The 19049-nt window shown below is 35.4% G+C and overlaps 1 protein-coding gene across 3 annotated transcripts in view; it reads left to right on the top strand.

Annotated features, from left to right (window-relative positions):
• MYO9A (myosin IXA) overlaps positions 1–19049 on the top strand; it is a 271712-nt gene that overhangs the window by 244624 nt on the left and 8039 nt on the right. For 2 of the 3 annotated variants that reach the window (XM_081129792.1, XM_081129791.1), the window contains 5 exons: positions 59–251; positions 1359–1487; positions 2967–3072; positions 3840–3971; positions 5073–5196. In XM_081129792.1, the coding sequence (XP_080985918.1) occupies positions 59–251; positions 1359–1487; positions 2967–3072; positions 3840–3971; positions 5073–5196 (684 nt within the window). Of the gene's footprint in view, positions 1–58; positions 252–1358; positions 1488–2966; positions 3073–3839; positions 3972–5072; positions 5197–6515; positions 6570–19049 lie in introns of all 3 variants that reach the window. The other variant, XM_081129790.1, reaches the window with a different exon arrangement.

The raw sequence follows: 19049 nt of genomic DNA, 5'->3' as shown, positions 1-19049 counted from the left end.
GTTAAACATGTTTAAAGATGTTTAAACATATTTGGAAACAAAATTATCTTCCGTTTAGTATGATCCAGAGCTATCATCTCGACAATTTGGGGTTGAACTTTCCCGTTTAACTAGTGAAGACCGAACTGTTCCTTTAGTGGTGGAAAAGCTCATAAACTACATTGAAATGCATGGACTGTACACAGAAGGTATTTACAGAAAGTCTGGTTCAACTAATAAAATCAAGGAGCTTCGACAAGGTCTAGATACAGGTAAGATGTTGCCCTCCAAATCAAGACCAAATACTTTTGTTGAAATAGGTCATTTTGTGCTCTTAAATTTTTTATTACATGATGATCATTTTCTTGTAGCCAGAAGAATGTAATCTTTTTTGTGGTGCTTATTTATAATTTTGTAGCTTTCTAAAGAGACTTTTAAAAAATATGTATGTTTTTATTGATATTAGAGAGAGAGGAAAGAAGAGGGGGGTGGCAGAGACAAAGAGAGAGAAGAATCAGTGGGAGAGAGAAACATCAATTGGTTGCCTCCAGTATGCATCTGTACCAGGGACTGAACCTGAAACTTGGGCTTGTGCCCTGACCAGGAATTGAACTGGCGACATTTTGGTGCACAGGACAACGTTCTACCAACTAAGCCACACCAGCTGGGGCTAGAGACTTTTGTTTTTATGTGCTCAATTCAGCAAACATATATTGAGTGTGTCATTTATACAAGGCATAGATTTGGTCTACTCCAGTTTAAAGACAATTGCCAACTTGTCCCTTGGACCTTGAGTCAGCACAAGTGAAAAATCAGTCACCCTGTGTCCTCCCGATCATCTCAGTCTTCTCATCTATAAACCTCATCTGTATAAACTCCTTAGGGAGTTTATAAGTGAAACAGAGTAAAGGTGTTTCCTTTACATTTCCTAAACTCAATTATTATTCTCCTTGCATCTCTAAGAATCACTTAAAATCAGCCTTACTTTTAGAAAATGTCCTCTGGGCCTTTTTTCCATTTGTCATCTAAACCATTGTTACTCAAAGTGTGGTTCAAAACTGATCCATAGCAAGATAAATTCAGAAGTTGAGAGCAGGCATTTAGAAACTGTTAGAACAATTTAACAGTGCTTTGACATGAAAACGTGATCTTTTATTTTACACATGGATCAGTCTACAACAGACTTAGAAAACAAACAAAAACTGTTCCTTTACTGCAGTTAGAAGCACTGTTCCAAAGCATGAGATTAGATTGCAGATGATATAAATTAGTCTGATTAAGAACATGAAGCCTTATTTTGGTGATGATAGCTTCTAAAGTGAATTATTTGAATCTCTTTGCATGTTTTGTCTTGTTATCTAACTCTTGTCTATACATAGATGCTGAGAGTGTAAACCTAGATGACTATAACATACACGTCATTGCAAGTGTATTCAAACAATGGCTTCGTGATTTGCCCAATCCACTTATGACCTTTGAGCTCTATGAGGAATTTCTTCGAGCTATGGGTAAGCACAGCCTTCCTGGGTTTGAGGGAAGGTCTACACTTGGGAAAGGAATGCCATCTTCATTATAGATTATTTAGGCATCCTCCAGTGGTTTAGTCCATAAAGATCCAAAAGTATGCTTTTGATAGTTAATATAAAACTGCCAGTAAATGTTGACTTTTTGTGTCCTAAAAGTTTTCTGAGTTAGTTGCTTCTCACAAATAGATTGCAAGACTAGGGTTGCAAAGAAATTAAAAGATTAAATAGGATATGTTACAGTCACCGCTCACAGGCACCAGAGAGGTTATCTGACAGCCCCGATTTGGAGGGAGAGGGCTTTCCCCCCTTCTCGGTTCTTGTGTTCTCGTGTGAATGAGTTCAAACAAGTGACTCCAGATAATTGTATTGTGTTAAAATGAATTTATTAAGAAAGTAAAGCTTGCAAATTTATTAAAGAAGCAAGGCAACCAAATCTATCATCCGGCATGAAGCACGGATGGGCTCTCAATCTAAGAGCAAGTGTGTGTGGGGAGGAGGTTCTGCCTTATATACTTTTCTGTCTATAAATTTTAAAATTGCTCTGCTAGATATCCTAGTACAGGTTAACTCTGAAGGCCTCTTTCTCTTTCTCTCTTTTATTTTGCTATGGGTTTCTCAGAATTTATGAGAAGCACCTGGCAGTTAAATCCGGAGACTGTTGGCTTTTCTCTTTCAACAGTGGGATGAGATAAGACTGCACTCTTCCTTCCCCCTCCTCCGTCCTCTCTGCCGGTCCCCCTTTTCTCCTCTCTCCTGTTCTGCATTCTTTAGAGAGACATTAACCATTTGCTCTCAAGCGTCCTTGGTTAGGGGAAGATAAAGAGCTTGCTATTTACAAGCTGGCTGCAGGCTGTCAAACTGTTTGGCCTTGTTTAATTTTCTTGTCTCAGTTTCCCTATTCCTCCTGCCCTGGAATTTTCCTGGCTTCTTACTATCCTATAACAGAATATTTAAGGTTTGGCTTATGATCATTTAAATTGTGAATATAGGCAAGAACTCTGTGTAAAGCTGGCTGTTTTATGCCAGACCTAACAGGTTATGGAGTTTAGTTTTTCAGTGCTACAAATGTGTAGATCATGGATGAAGGCCTAGAAGTATTTAGTCCCTGAGGCCTGAATTCTCAAAGTCTTATAAGACTTCTTTATAAATTATATGGCAGTTGATTAATTTTAATGGAGGATCAGCTAGCCACCAAATGCCTGAAAAACTAGGGCATCTCTTTCCCCTTGCTGTAATCAAGGATTACTGGGATATAGATTAAAACTCAGGAGACTGCTTAATGAAAATAGTACTCAAGCAATTAGAGATTAGTGGTAACTTAGTTACCTGCCACACAGGCACAACTACCTCTCCTAAAACTCTAGAGCCAATCTACCCTGCTTTCTAACGTCTGTCTAGGAAGAATATGTTGTATATAGGAGGGGGATATTCAGTCTTATTTGCTGCTTTTACTATTTTTAGGTCTTCAGGAGAGGAAAGAGACAATCCGTGGTGTATACTCTGTGATTGACCAGCTCTCCCGAACTCATCTCAATACACTGGAACGCCTCATCTTTCATCTTGTCAGGTAACTTCAAGAAGCAAGGGAATGTTTAACAGTTCCTTTTGGATTCTTTTAAATAAATGAAGAGCTCTTCCATTTGGAAAACGGACAGATCTTTTCTTTCCCTCTGTATAAATTCAATGCCTCAAAGAGGTAATTAACAATTCCTTGGAGTAGAAATCCTCAGACTGGTTGGACTGTATGGCAGATGCTTCTCTGCTCTATTTGAGTCAAGTAACAACTTTAGCCTCAGGGTGGCACTGTATAGCCTGACCTATTATTTAAATCCTGAATTAAAAAGTTTGTAATCTGTTGACATAACCTAATTCACAGGCATTAAGTTCAAATAGTACTTAGGAATTGACTAACCAAAGAGACTTTAAGAGTAGTCTCTCGTCCTCTAAGTGTAAATATCAGCAGTACTTGGGAAGAATACTATCTTTCTTTTTAGGTAAATAAGACTATCTGAAAATGCCTTAAAGTCTTTACTCTGCATTCTTCAGACATGTTCATCTAGTAATGGTGACCTTGAACCATGAATCATATATATCCCTTAATAAGCTATCTGCTGGCCTACATTGCTTCAAGAAAGGAACAGGGTAAAAGTGTGTTTCCGGAGGCAAAAGAACAGCTTTCAGAAAAGCTTACAGTATCTCTCCCTTCAACTGTTATGAATATCCTTCAGTACTATGCATTTGATGTTATATGTCTTCTTTCTCATCTCTTCTACCTACGTCCCTACTATTTTCTCTTTTTATCCTTGTTTCACTTGGATTTTTTTTGTTTCTTAGGATTGCTCTGCAGGAAAACACTAATCGAATGTCTGCTAATGCTTTGGCCATTGTGTTTGCACCCTGCATTCTACGCTGCCCCGACACCATTGACCCACTACAAAGTGTGCAGGACATCAGTAAGACTACCACGTAAGGCCGGTCACCATCACCTCTGCAAGACCCCAGGGACTTCTGAGTCAGTGTAGTTGCTTAATCCAGATATCAAATATAGTGAATGATTTTATAAGCTCAGATTATTTTTAAAAGATTTCTGGACACCTTGGGTTTTTTTATGCTGAAGATGAAAAAACTTCTTTGGAGTCTGTTCAAATGAGCATCATTTGTTACGAGGATTCTTATTTTTTAAATTTGGCTTTTCTTGCCCTGGCCGGGTGGCTCAGCTGGTTAGAGCATCATCCCAATATGCCAAGGTCGTGGGTTTGATCCCTAGTCAGGGCACATACAAGAACCAATCAATGAATAAAATAAATAACAAAAAGGCTGAAGCAAAGTGTCAACCTTTTTAAAAAAATAAAATTTGGCTTTTCTTTAGGAATTTTATGGTTTCTAAATATATTTTAAAATTCCAGTTTGCCAAATTACGTATACTTTGTATCTTTTTGTAATCTAGTCTGTGGTCTTATGGCTCTGAATCCCTTTGTTCTTAGTACTTAGTATTCCTGTATTTCACCTTGGCCTTTTTTTGTGAGCCTCTGCTTTCTTTCTGGATTGGTAGTTCTTAACCTTGACTGCAAAAGGAGCTTTAAAAAAATACTGGTGTTTGTGTCCTATCCCCAGAAAATCTAGCCTGATTGTCTGGCCGGCTGTGGCTTAGTAGTTGAGCGTCGACCTAGGATCCAGGCAGTCGGGGTTCGACTCCCGGTCAGGGCACATACCCAGGTTGCGGGCTGCAGCCGATCAATGACTCTCATCATTGATGTTTCTATCTCTCTATCCCTCTTCTTTCCTCTCTCTGAAATTAATAAAGATATATATAAAAAAAAAATCTAGCCTGATTTAATTGTTCTGGGGTTTGGAACTTATAACCACTCCTCAGATGGGTAGTAAAGTACAGCCAAAGTTCTAAACCACCATTCTAAACCCTGTCTCAGAGCTCATAAAATAAGGGATGTTGATTTTTCTTTCTTCCTCCTACCATCTACCACACTTAGCTGAAAAAGTCTGTGGGTGCTATACTTTATTTGATTTACTTCAGCTCCTAACATTTTTTTCTCTTTCCTCCTGTTCCAGCTGTGTGGAGCTGATTGTTGTGGAACAAATGAATAAGTATAAGGCTCGTCTCAAAGACATCAGTAGCCTGGAATTTGCTGAGAATAAGGCAAAGACCAGGTTGTCACTGATTCGTAGATCAATGGTAAGATGCGTGATGTGAAGTCACAGGGGAAAGTGGGAGCCTTCCTGGGATTTTAAGTGTGCATTTATGGTAGAGAGAGAGAGTATTCTCTAAATCTTTTTCACATAAAACAAGTAAAATCATCAAATCTCAGGGTACTGTGGATGCATAATGTTTTGGTCTTTTAGCTCTATTTGTATGTGCAGAATATATATGCAGTGAAATATGTAGGATTTTAAAAATCAAGCATTTGAATAAAATGTTGGTGGTTTAATAATCTGCCCTGTTTTCTTTTCCTGTCTTTTCCTTTCTATGAAAACTTAACCTATCTTAACTTTCTTCTCTACTTCCTTCCACCATCTGTTCCTGCTCTCAACCATGTCACTTTTTGGTGGTCCTGCCAATACTTCTGGGATGTAGAGAACTTAACCAATTGCAAAAATATGATTTATAAGGAAATGGAATTCCATCTACAAGTCTACCATTATCAAATAAAGATTCTTTAAGGGTTTATTGTTAGATTTTGAGAAGAGCCTTGCAAAAACAATAATTTATTTCCTCCATTTGCCCACTCTTCTGTTTACTATTTTCCTTTGTAACCAGTGACCTATATAGAGATAATTCCAGTTCTCACTGACCAATAATCTGGGTAACTGGAAAACTACTGTGAATTTAAGTTTAATTATTGCCATTTTCTACCCTTCCCCTCAATTGTAAAACAATTGTAGTGATGAACACTCACTCAGGTCCCCAGTAAATCTCTAAAGAGAAGCAGGCTTCCCCATCATCATACCTATGCTTTTCCAGGGGCCCAGCAATACTTCTTCCATATCTTCTTATTTTATATTTAGATTAGTATTAAAATAACTCTGTTCTTCCTTCACTATTGAAACTGCCTGGCATAGAACAAGTGCACAACAGGCGTCTGTTGATTAAATTAGAGAAGGGTCTTTTCTAAAAACAAACTTAAACATAGCCTTTTTCTAGGCACTAAAGGCTTTAAGTAAAGCCCATCCCAGGACACTATCTAAATCTTTTCCCCAGAAAATGAAAAAAGAAACCCCATTTAAAAGTGAAACCCTTTCTGTAGTATGAACTTTCAAGAACTCAGTTCTGACAGGTTCAATTCAGCAGTGCTCATCCAGGGAGAAAGAGAAGAGACCTTTTACTAAAAAGCTACTTTTCTCAAAGACCTTTTTTCAAAGCAGTTAGACTAGCAATGCATTTTTTGGTGGTGATGCAGAATAAGTCCATTGAAAGATTAAACCTTCTCTTTTAATGGGGCAACTATTTGTGCATTCTAACCTTCTGCTTTCCTTTTCATGTCCTTCCTAATCCAGAAACCTGTACTAATTGCAGTTAGATTTATGAGCATTACCCGCAGTTCAGTCTCGGTATGTATTACTATTGCAATGTGTCACAGCCACTTTACATTATTGTCTCTCATCCATCCCAGAGTTGTTCTACTCTGTCTATCATCCATGCTTGTCCATCCTCCATGTACAGCCCCAGTTCAGGCCCCACTTCCTGACCAGCCTTCACTTGCTTTTCTCTTACTCTCTTTCTTTAGAACCTTCATTTTCCTTCCTTTGTATCATGCAGTTGAAATATCTCCATTTACAATATACTCATTTTTCCTCTTTGTCAGATAAACCTCTTTGTGGTTTCTTCTTTGGTTGGATCATTAAAAGGTGAATGTTGAAAACACTGAGTTATCAAATTAATTTCTGTTTTCTGACCTTTGTTCTCATTAGTCTCCTTCACTTTATTACTTGAAATACCTATTGCTACTTCCAACATCCTTCATTATTAATAATGCTTATATGTCCATTCATATCTGTGACTTTGATGGTGTCTTCCCAGATATAGAAGTATGGCTCTTATCCAATTAGTATTTTTCAGACAGAGCAGCAAATAGTAGTAAGCAAATTGATGGCCTGGTTCTAGACTTAAATATCACAGTATAATAGAGTTCATACCAGGATTTTATTAATTATACAAAAAAGAAATGGAGAGTTGGAAAGCCAAGAACACCAATATATAGGGAAACAAATTTCAGAGATTATCCATCTATGTGTAACCAGTTCTTTGAGGAACTCAACTTGCTGGCATATAAATACAAATCAGTTTTGCTTTTTATCTAGTAACTATCTTCTAACTCTACCATGCCAAACTCTCCTTTCCTACTAGATATCAACTGACTTAACAACATCTTGTCACTATTCCATAATATTCAAATGCTCTAGTCTTATTCCAATATTTAAGACTTACTTAGTTCTTTTCATATTATAACTTCCAGTCACTGGCTTGATACAGTACTCATCACTTTATCCCAGGACAGACTGACCTTATTCTGGGGCTGACAACTTTGAGCGTGCATAAGTAGGGTTTGTTTGTTTTTTGTCACACACTTCTGCCCTTTCTTTTTCAGGTGCTTTTCCTTCCTCTGGTGTTGAAGCTGGGAGGAGTGATAGGGGAGGCAGAATCCTGCCTGATAATCTCAGTGTTAAAAGTGGCACTCCTCTTTCTTGGTTGTTCCACAGTAATTTCAAGCTCATTGTCAACAGACTAAATGAAGATGAGTGCTGGCTCTAGTTTACCCTGCTGACAGTGAGCTCAACCTATCCCATTTCCATAGACATTGATGCCATCCCTTGCAGAATTTGGTCACATCTGGTTAAACCTGAATGGTGGCATTCACCCCTAGTGACTCTGATATGTATTTTTTTTGCAAGACTTTATCCCATCAAATCTACCTCTCATTACCAATTCTAGATCCAAGAGGCACATTGGGGCAAAGGTTACATTTTTTTATACCTCTTGGGAACCAACAACTCAGGGTGGGCAAATAGCCTTGCCTACCTTTCTGCCTGACACTTCCTCACCACACTCTATTTCTCTTTTCTCCTGCGCATATAACGGGTGCAAATCAGTAATTCTTTTGCTTATACAGGTAACCAGATGGAATGCAATACCAGTGTGCCTTTCTTTTAGATGACCTCAAACTTTGATTCTTATCCTCTGGATTCACATATGACAATTGCTTTTTTCCCCAAATGGGATGAAATATCCTCTTTTCATAAACACTATATTCCCTTCAAAGTCCAATAAACCCATCTTTCTTTTCAGCTTTTTTAGATTCACACTGAGGGAAGGTGTTGCAATATTGATGATAGGGCTGGTTCAATAAACCAGTGCCTCTCAGTAAGCCCTGATTGGAGAGGCTGGTACCAACTACTGTTGGCTCTTTGAAGCTAGAAGAAGGGGTACTTAATATGGGCTTTAGCCACAGTTTTGGAACAAGAGGAAAAATCCCACTTAATGTCCTATTATATATGCATTTAGCAATAGAAAAGACTTTAGGCCCAGTCTTAAGAATAAGACTATATCTAGGACATATTTGGTATTCAGTAAGAACCTATCGAATTGAATCTAAGAATTGAATCTAGAAGAGATAGCAGTTGGTTTTAAGGATATCCACTAAAAATAGACTGATCCTAATTAAAGTCAATAATGTTCATATATTCATAAATTTTTTAAAAATTACTATTTCAAATACAATAGTGGCTGATGCAGAGTGGACTACATTTATAAAAAGTATATTATTGCCAATGTGAAAAGTCATTTGAGTTGAGTATTGAAAGAGGAGTAGTAATTTTAACAAATGGAGAAAAGAAAGAGAGGGAAGACAATTCCAGAGGCAAGGAAGCATGAAACAGCAATCTATGAATAATAACTACTTCGTGTAGCTAGAGCAGGTATGGAAGTGGCAGAAGAATTTGGAAAGGTAAACTAGAATCAGGTGTTAAGAATTTAGAATTTTCTACTTTGAAGCATTTGGGAGCTATAGAAAGGTTTTTAAGTGAGGGAATATCACCACCAATGTGTCTTTAAGAAGATAACTTAGCGTTCTGAAGATTAATGGTTAGAGATGGGCAAGACTGACAGCCATATATCAGTTAGGAGGCTCTTTACTTGTAAATAATCATATCTGCCATTACTAAAATAGGTTGATTCTTGATCATTTCATTTTGAAATGATTTTGAAAATATAGTTGACCCTCAAACAACATGGGTTTAAACTGCACAGGGTAGGGCCACTTATATGTTGTTTTTTCAATAAATATCCAGTCAGCCCTCCAGGTTGGGAATCCACAGATGTGGAGGGCTGATTGCATGCATTGTTCTGTGCCATTTTATTTATGTAAGAGACTTGAGCATCCATTGACTTGGGGCAGGAGGTCCAGGAACCAATCCCTCGTGAATACTGAGGAACAAGTATGGGAAAGTTTTGGGGGAGTCAGAAGTTATATGTGGATTTTTGACTGTGTGGGTGGTTGGCGCCCCTAACCCCCATGTTGTTCAAGAGTCAACTGTGTCTGTTTCTGCTACCATGTGGAAAGTGGTAATTAGATTTATGGCACATAACCTTCACTAAGCTATTCTCAGACTAAGATTGCAGAATATGATATGCTTATAATTCACCCAGTTATACCTTTTCTATAACAAATCTTTACTTTGTTACTTGTTTATGCTATAATTCCAAACATAAATATTGATTTAGAGCTATTTAAGCTAATGTAATATGAAGTATGTAATTTGAAATAAAGTTTACTAATCTGTAAAACCTTCATAAATTATCCTCTTAGAAGATGTTACACACAAAGGTTTCCATAGCCAAATTTGGGACATAATGTGTAGCACTTACAAAATTTTGACTATGGAATCCTTTTTTTCATAATATATGTAGTTGAACAGAGGTTCTAAGAAAGGCATTTTAGAAACAACATTTTAAAAATTGCATCAGTTGCTATATTTTCTTAATTTGGAATTTTTTAATTGCTTTAAGCCTTTTCCTGCTATGCTTGTAGTGGTTGGCAGTATTTGTTAATTTTATATCTTTATTAAAGACTTACCTACATGTCTTTTTAAAAATTGGCATACCTGCATATTTCTATTAATGTGGATAAGTAGGTCTATGGGGTTAAGCTTTGTAATTTACACCAAAAGAAGCAAGAAATGCCCCTCCAAAAGTTAAATTTTAATCATTTGAAAGCCAACAATCAATTGAAAAGTAGCAGCTCTAAGGAGCTCCAAAGGAAAGGAAAGAGGTATTCTAAGTGTGGACTTAGACTTCCTTGGCTCTAGCAAAGGGTCCTGCTATGTTCTTATTATATTAGTCCATGGTGTTTAAGTCTAATGGTCATGTTCAGGTAACTTGACATATTGAGAATCAGATTCAGAGAATGAAGATTTTCTCAGAATGTAGAAGCATTTTTACTGTTTCTGGTACTGACCAGCTGGTATTTTTTGCAATGTTATCTTTTTTAAAAAGATGTAACTGACATATAAGATTGTATTAATTTTAGTTGTACAACATAATGATTTGATATATGTATATTTTGGGAAGTGATTACCACAATAAGTTTAGTTAACATACATTACTTAACATAGTTACAGTTTTTTTTCTTGTGATGAGAACTGGTAGTATTATCTTTGATAACACTGTAGCCAGAAGACTCCTACTCTGTTTCTCCCTAGCGCCCTTCCCCAGATCATTATGGTGTGTAAAAGGCATTACTTGAAGATGTGCATGCAGCGGTCATACAAGGGCCAGTGCTGAGGAGGATTGGGCACAGGATCTTTTGGGGGGAATAGGCAAAAGGAGAACAATATTTGGGTTCTTTTTTGAAAAAGAAGAACCCCTTTCAAAGCCTTGTCATCTTCTCTCAGATGGAGACAAACAGGAAGAGCAATTATATAGAGAATTCTTACAGATAAGAGAGGAAGAACTACAGTAATATATTGCAGTATGGCAAAGGACCTTGACTTTTTTCAGGAGGCCTGCTAATTAGGTTTGGGAGAATAAAAAGGCAGAAGGTAGGAAGAGACAATAATATAAGGATTACTGTGGTCTTGAGATGATAGGATTATATATGAGAAAAGGTAAAGAGTTCAAAGATCGTAGAGTGATCCAGAGGGGTTATGTGTTTAGAGAATAAAAAGTACAGAATACTAGACAAGAATGAATTATGTTGACTCCCTATGATTTTTGCTGCTGGAAGGAGTTTACCCCACCTCCGCAGCAGAGATAATCCATCCTTACCCTTGGTGGGAGCTGGGCCAGCCCCTTTGAGACTGTGCCCTTCCTACCTGTCTGGAGGTGGTTTATGCCTGTTTAAAAGTCTCCTCTTCAGCTAGTCTTCAGTTGGTAATTCAGGGTGAATACTCCCAAATTTAGTTTTATTTCCAGTTTGTTTCTGGGAGGAGGTGCAAGAAAAATCCACCTACTCCACCGCTGTACTAGCTCTTTTTATATAATAGCATACTTAGTGCTTTAGGTTAACTTTTCTAATTTCTCACAGAACTTGAAATTGAAAAATAAACTATTTTACATTTATCAATTACTGAACTTATTTCTCTCTTATGTAATGTCTTTTAAAATTAGCCATTTGATAAATCTAAGATCTTATATTTCTACATAAAAGATACATTCACATATTTGTTTCATGCCCATTGTTAGAAAATTTTAAACAGTAGGGTAAAGTGTAAAAGGCAAGAAGAAAATCACCAGTGTCTATTAATATTTTTGAATATTAATATTTTCCTTATGTATGTTTAATAAAGTTATAACAGTATTATAGTATTCATAGTTTTATATTTTTAAATTATTTTAGGAAAATTTTTGTAGAGATAAAACCTGAATTCAATTTAGTATCATAAATCCATTTAATATTTTTAAACTTTTACAGTTTTACTAAGTAAAAATGGGACTACTTTTAATACATATATTTTTCGTAGACTGTACCTTAGACACATCTTTTTTTCCTTTTCATTCTGTTCTATAGATGAGACCTGTTCCCTTAACCCCACTTATTCAATTCACTTATTCTCATTCATGTTTTTCAACAAAGAAGGCCATGTTTTAGGCATTGTGCTAGGTGCTGGAGGTATAGAAATGGCATGATCTTTGCCTTAGATAAATTAACAATCTAGTAAACAAAAATGTAAATCATTGTCATTCAGTGTATTAAATCTCATCTGTTCAAAAGCTATAGGGCTATAGAGAGCTGGGTGACTAGTACTACTTGAGAAAATTGAATAAACTTCAATGGCTAGAATACAAGATTTCTTGGTATTTCTTGTTCATTCCATGGTGCCTCCTCCTTCTTAGTCATTTTTTATTAAATTTGCAGACTGATCTTGTGTTTTGAGAGTCTTTTTCTTAATATTTTCTTTACTTCTTGCTCTCAGAACTAAAAATGGAATAGTAATCTTGTAATCCTCTTGATTTTCATCCCATGAGTTTGGAAGAGTTAGCCTGAAGGCCCTTAGAACTTGCCCTCTACTTTCACCTCACCACCTGTACTAGCTAGATCAGTAGTTCTGTTTCTGTTTTCTTTTTTTTTTTTAATTTTTTTTATATCTTTATTGATTTCAGAGAGAGGAAGGGAGAGGGAGAGAGAGAGACAGAAACATCAATGATGAGAGAGTCATTGATCGAGCCCACAACCCAGGCATGTGCCCTGACCGGGAATCGAACCCTGATCGCCTGGATCCTAGGTCGACTCTCAACCTCTGAGCCATGCCCGGCCGGGCAGCAGTTCTGTTTCTAAGACAGCGTGTCTTCCTTCTTTCTCCCCAATATCAACTGAGAAATCTGTCAATTTATTGTCTTATGCTATTTGAAAGATCATGGTATATTTGCATAAATACAAATTTGCATCTGCATAAATTTGGAAAGCTTTAAAATACCATTTTTATTGTGAAATACAATACATAAAAGCACAGAAATATACATAAATATGTTAATGAATTATAAAATGAACATCCACATACCACTTACAGTCAGGAAGTAGAACATTGCCAGCACTCCCAGAAGCACTCCTCTTTTTCTTTCCAATCACAATTCTTTTTCTCCCCCAGAGGTGAGCAATAACTTGAGTTTTATGTTACTCTATTTTATTTGTTGTTTTCCCACTTAAGTATGTATTTCTGAGCACTATAGTTTTGTTGTGTCTGTTTTGAGCTCTGTATAAATGGAATCATATTCTTCCGTATCTGACTTATTTCAATCTTACTGTGTATGACTGATCCATGTGTGTTTAGTTGTAGTTCACTTTGGTACTGTATAGTATTCCAGTGTATATGTAAACCACAATTTAACCATTTGCATGTTGGTGGACATTGACTTGTGTTTTGGGGAGTTATGAATAATGCTACTATGAACATTCTGATACATGTATTTTTTTATAGACACATGCATGTATTTTTGTTGGGGATATATAGGAGTGGAATTACTGGGTCATGGAATATATATGTGTAGTCAACTTCACATAAAGTTGTGCTACACTAGTGTACGAAAGTTACCACTTGCTCCACCTCCTTGTCAACATATGTATTGCCAGATTTCTTAATTTTAGCTACTCTAACAGTGTGTGATTGTGGTTTTAATTTGCACTTCTGTCCTTTGACTCTAATGTGCTTAAATTACCTTTTATTAAGTGTATTGGCCATTGAGATAACCTTTTTAGAAGGGCCTGTTCAAAGCTCTTGCCCAGTTTTCTAATTGGGTTGCCTGTCTCTTTCTGATCTGTAGGAGTTCTTTATGAATTCTGGATGCAAGCCCCTTTATTGGTTACTTCTGTTGCAGATTTCTTCTTCCATTAAAGGGCAGTTTGATGAACCAGGAGTTTAGTTTAGTTTGTTTGTTTTTGGTGATGGTGGTTGTTTTTTAACCAGGAGTTCTTAATTTTAATATAGTCTAAATTTTATCAGCCTTTTCTTTTAGGCTAGTACATTTTGTGTCATGTTTAAGACATTTGTTTTACTACTTGATATTATGAAGATAATGTCTCTAAAAAACTTTATTTTTTTGCCTTTCTTATTTAGGTATGCAGACCACCTGGAGACAATTTTTGTTTGTGGTATAATGTAGGGAGTAGGCTTTATCCAGTTTTTCCAGCACCATTTTTAAAGAAAGGATTCTTTCCATACTGTCCTGAAGTCTACTGTTGTTGTAAATCAAGAGTCTGTATATGCATGGATCTGTTTCTAGGCTATTTTGACTATCTTTGTACCAACACCACTATTTTAGTTACTATAGCTTTCCAAAAATACGTGCTGTAACAAGTCATTGTACCCTCTTCTTCAATAGTGTTTTGACTATTCTTGGCTCTTTATAATGCCATATAAGTTATAGAATCACAAAATTATAGAATTCACAAAAATTCTCTTGGGATTTTTATTGAGATTACATTGAATTTATAGATCACTTTAGGGGAGCATTGTCATTTTTACAATATTGATTGTTCCCATCCATGAACCTGACACAGCTCTCCATTCATGTAGATCATTGATTCCTCTCAAAAGTGTTTTATGTGTATCAGTCTCACACATCTTTAGTTTGAATTATTACCAGGATTTTAATATTTTAATGCAGTTACAAATGTTATTTCAAAATTGTTATATTCTGTTTGTTGCTCATTAAAGAAAAATACATTTGATTTTGGTGTTTTTCACCTTGCTCAGCTCTTATTCTAATAATTTTTCTGTGATTCCTTTGGATTTCATACCTTTAGTCATACTGTTCATGAATAACAGTAGTTTCACTTGTTCTTATAATCCTTATGCCTTTTTTGCCCCTTACGTTAGCTAGAACCTCCAGTACAGTGTTGAAAGGAAGTGGTAATAGGGATCATTTTTCACATTGCCTAATCTCAAAGGGAAAACTTTCAACCCTTTCTACTAAAGATGATGTTTGCTATAGAATTTTTGTAGATGCTTTATGAGACTAAGTATGTTCCCTTCTATTCCTGGTTTTCTGAGAGTTATTACTACAATGTATTGTTGAATGTTATGAAATGCCTTTACTGCATACATTAAGGTATTCATGAGACTTTTACTTTATTGATATGACATATTACACCAGGTGATTTTCTATTGTTAAACCATCATTATACTACTGCAATAAATCCAACTTAGTCATGAGGTGATATCCTTCTTACATATTGCTTGATTTAGTTTATAGTAAGTTGTTTAGGATTTTTATACCTGTGTGTTTATGAGTAAAATTTTCCTATAATAGTTCTTACTTTTCATATCCTTGTTATGTCTTTTTTTTAAATTGATTTTAAAGAGAGAGGAAAGGAGAGGGAGGGAGGGAGCGAAACATCGATGATGAAAGAAAAACATCCATCGGCTCCCTCTGGCACACCCCCTACTGGGGATCGAGCCCACAACCCAGGCATGTGCCCTGACCAGGAATCAAACTGGAGACCTCTTGGCCCATGGGACAGAGCCCAACAAGCTGAGCCACACCAACCAGGGCCATATCCTTGTTATGTCTTGATTTCAAGGTTATGCAGACCTCTAAGAATGAGTTGGGGTATAGTCCTTTTTTTAATTCTGTAAAGAATTTATGTGATTTCTATGTTATTCTTGTTTGCTAGTGAAACCATATAGGCATAGAGTTTTCTTTCTGGAAAGTTTGCATTTATGGATTTAATTTATAAGATTATTCACTTTTTTGTATTTCTTTTTTGACAGTATTAATTACTTGGATTTTTGTAGACTTTCTCCACTTCGTATGAAATTTCAGATTTATTGAAATAAAGTTGTTCATAGTAGCCTTTTATCCTTTTTATGTCTACAAGTTTTGTAGTGATGTTCCTTTTTCATTTCTGCCTTTGGTTATTTGTGAATTCTCTCTTTTTATCTTCATCTTGCCAGGGTTTTAACTTTTTTATTAGTCTTTTCAAAGAACTACATTTTGGATTTGGTCCTGTCTTTTCTAATGTTTATTGTACTCTTATCTTTTTTTTCTTTTCCTCTCCTTGGATTTATTTTGTTGTTCTTTATTTAGTTTCCTGAAAAAAAAGGCTTACTTTAAAATTTAACCTTTTCTATTGTGTATTTATAAAGCTATAACTTTAAGGTAGGCAGAGTTAAATTGTATCCCACAGACTTTGATGTTGTTGATTAATTCAAAATATTTTTTAATTTCCATTGTGATTTCTTCTTTGACCATGGATGTGTTAGAAGTCTATTTCTTAATTTCTGAATATATAGGTGTTTTTAGTTTTCTCCTTATAACCGCATTGTCAGTAAACTTTTTAAAAATTACTTTAAAGGTCAGATAAGTTATTTCAACCGTAAGAAATGTATTGTCTTTGCTGTATGTGTTTTAAAATAATGAGTGTTCTGTAGTTGTTAGATACCAAATTCTGTATGTCTGTTATTATCACTTATGTTTAAGTTGTTCAGTTCCATAGCTTTACTGATTTACTTGTACACACTTGTTTTCTCTGTGCTGATTATAACTTTGTTTCTTTGAGTATTTTAGTCAATATTTTACTTTAAATTTATTTTTTTTTTAAAGTTTAACAGACATTTATTCCTTTAGTTGAACAACCTCTACACACAAAATAGATGGTTTAAGATTTTTGAATGGGAAGGAATTTAGGTCTTAAGAGGTTTTATATACCGGCTACATGTTTTAAGACCCGTGATGATTACAGCCAGACTGAAAAGTACTTTAAATTTCTGAAGCCATTTTTTGGTTATTTACAAATTTGGAAATAATGTTCTTCATAATTTGAACTTTTGTCATTGTGAAATATCCCTCTTCATCACAGGTAACACTTCTTACCTTAAAGTTTGCTTTGTCTAGAATTAAAATAGCTACACCAGCGCAGTTGTTTTTTTTATTAGACATGGTATGTCTTTTATTTCCATCCTTTTATTCTCTGCCTTTCTGAATTCTTATGTTTTATATGTGTCCCTTGTAGACTTCATATAGGTGGGCTTTTTAAAAAAATAAAGGCTGACAATCATCAGCTTTTTAACTAGAGCATTTAATTTATTTACATTTAATGTAATCACTGATGTATTTGGACTTAAATCTAGTATTATGTGCTTTTATTGTACCTGATACATGTTCCTGTTTTTTTCTTGCCTTTTTGTTCTTTTTTCCTTTTTCTTTTGACTATTTTTTATTGTTCCATTTTTTTCTTTTGTTAGTTTAAAAGTTTTTATACTCTTTTTACTCTTCTTTTAGTAGTTAACCTAAAGGTTACAATAAAAATCCATTACCTATCAAAGTCTGTTAGTTGGTACTTTTATCCTTTTCCAAGATAATGTAAGGACTTCAATATGCTTTAGCTATTATATAATATAGTGCTGTTTTTGTTTTGTTTTAAATTATCTGTATATTTTTAATCCAACATATTATTCTTCTCTTTGATGCAGTCACTATTCACTTAGATTCACTCACATATTTACTGTTTTTATTGTTCTTAATTTCTCCCTTACTAACTTTTCTTCTTGAGTCATTTTCTATCTGCCCTCTAGTATTTCCTTTAGTGCAGGTCTGCTGGTGACAGATTGTCTTAGACTGTCTGAAAATGTCTTAATTGCAGTTTTATTCTTGAAGGTTGTTTTGCTATGTATAGAATTCTAGGTTGGCAGTTACTTTTTTCTTTCATCACTTTGAAAATACCATCTATTGTTTTCTGCCTTCCATTGTGTCTATTGAAAAAGTTGCTTCTTTGTTCTAGGTACATTTTTTTACCTTACTGATTTTAAGATTTTCTTCTGCCTTTGATTTTTAGCAATTGTGTATGAGTATGAACTTATTTTTCTTATAGGTTGAAAACTTTCTTTAGTCAGTAGGTTGACATGTTTAATTGGTTTTGAAAAATTCTCTGCCATTATTCGTTTAATATTTTTTCTATAGGATCACTCTCCTCTCCTGGTATTTTTCTTGTTACATATGGTAGATCTTTTTATTGTGTCCTGTCTTTTACCTTCTTTTCTGAATTTTTACCAAAAATTTTTTGTTTTGTTTTGTTTTTCCTGCTTGATTCTTTATATTTTCTTCTGACCTAACTTCTGTTCCACTAATTCAACAGTGTCTTTCTGTCTCCTTCAGCATGGGTATTTTAAGTCTGTCTTACAGCCACAATGTCTGGAATCATTAAGGGTTTCTGTTGTTTTTTTACTGATTTTCATTTACATTGTTTTGTCTCCTTTTGTTCTTCGTTATCTTTGATTGTGTGTCAGACACAGTATTTGAAAAATTATTTGTAAAAATATTTTGAGGCCTGAGATGATGTTTCTTTCTTCCAAAGGGTATTTTTGCTTTTTCTGCCAGGTGCTAGGGCACTAAAAATCTGGATTACTTTAATCTAATTTTAGGGATTACAATTTTCTGAACCATTCAAATGACTTGAAGCTAGGCCACAGTGTCTGCCAGGACTATTATAATTTCAGTTTACCCTTAGGTATAGGATACAAATCTTGGGAATCCTAGCATGCTGATGTCAGGCATGGAGCCCAAACCCTTGTGTGGGTCTGGACTCTCACTTTTATTCTCTACCCCAGGGTTGGCAACCTCTTTCTGAAAAGGACAAGAGAGTAAATATTTTAGGCTTTGTAGACTATACAGTTTTGGTTGCAACAATTAATGCTGCCATTGTCCTTCAGAAGAACCATATATAATGCTTGAATTAATGAGCATAAATGTATTCCAATAAAACTTTTCTTGCAAAATTAGGCACAAGGCCAGATTTCGCCCATGAGCTATAGTTTGCTGACTCCTGATATTGTCTGTCAGGAACTCTGCTCACCTTTTCTTAAATTTAGATTAGCCCTAAATGTTGAGCTATCCTCTCCTTGGCCTACCTTGTTAGCTTTCTAGTGCCTTTAAGAATATGTTGATGTTTCTGTGTTTGGTCCACTTCTCAGCAGGTTGTTTAACCTGAAATACTTGCCCTTATCAGAAGCTAAAGTTATATATAAAGTAATCAATTTAAAAGCAGTAAGATTTTTCCTCCTCTGATCTCAAGAAGTTTCTTGAGTCATTCTTAGAGAATC

The sequence above is a fragment of the Miniopterus schreibersii genome (assembly GCF_964146895.1).
Source record: "Miniopterus schreibersii genome assembly, chromosome: 1".
Classification (NCBI taxonomy): Eukaryota; Metazoa; Chordata; class Mammalia; order Chiroptera; family Miniopteridae; genus Miniopterus; species Miniopterus schreibersii.
Note: the sequence above shows the minus strand (reverse complement) of the source record. Positions and strands in the feature narration are given on the sequence as shown.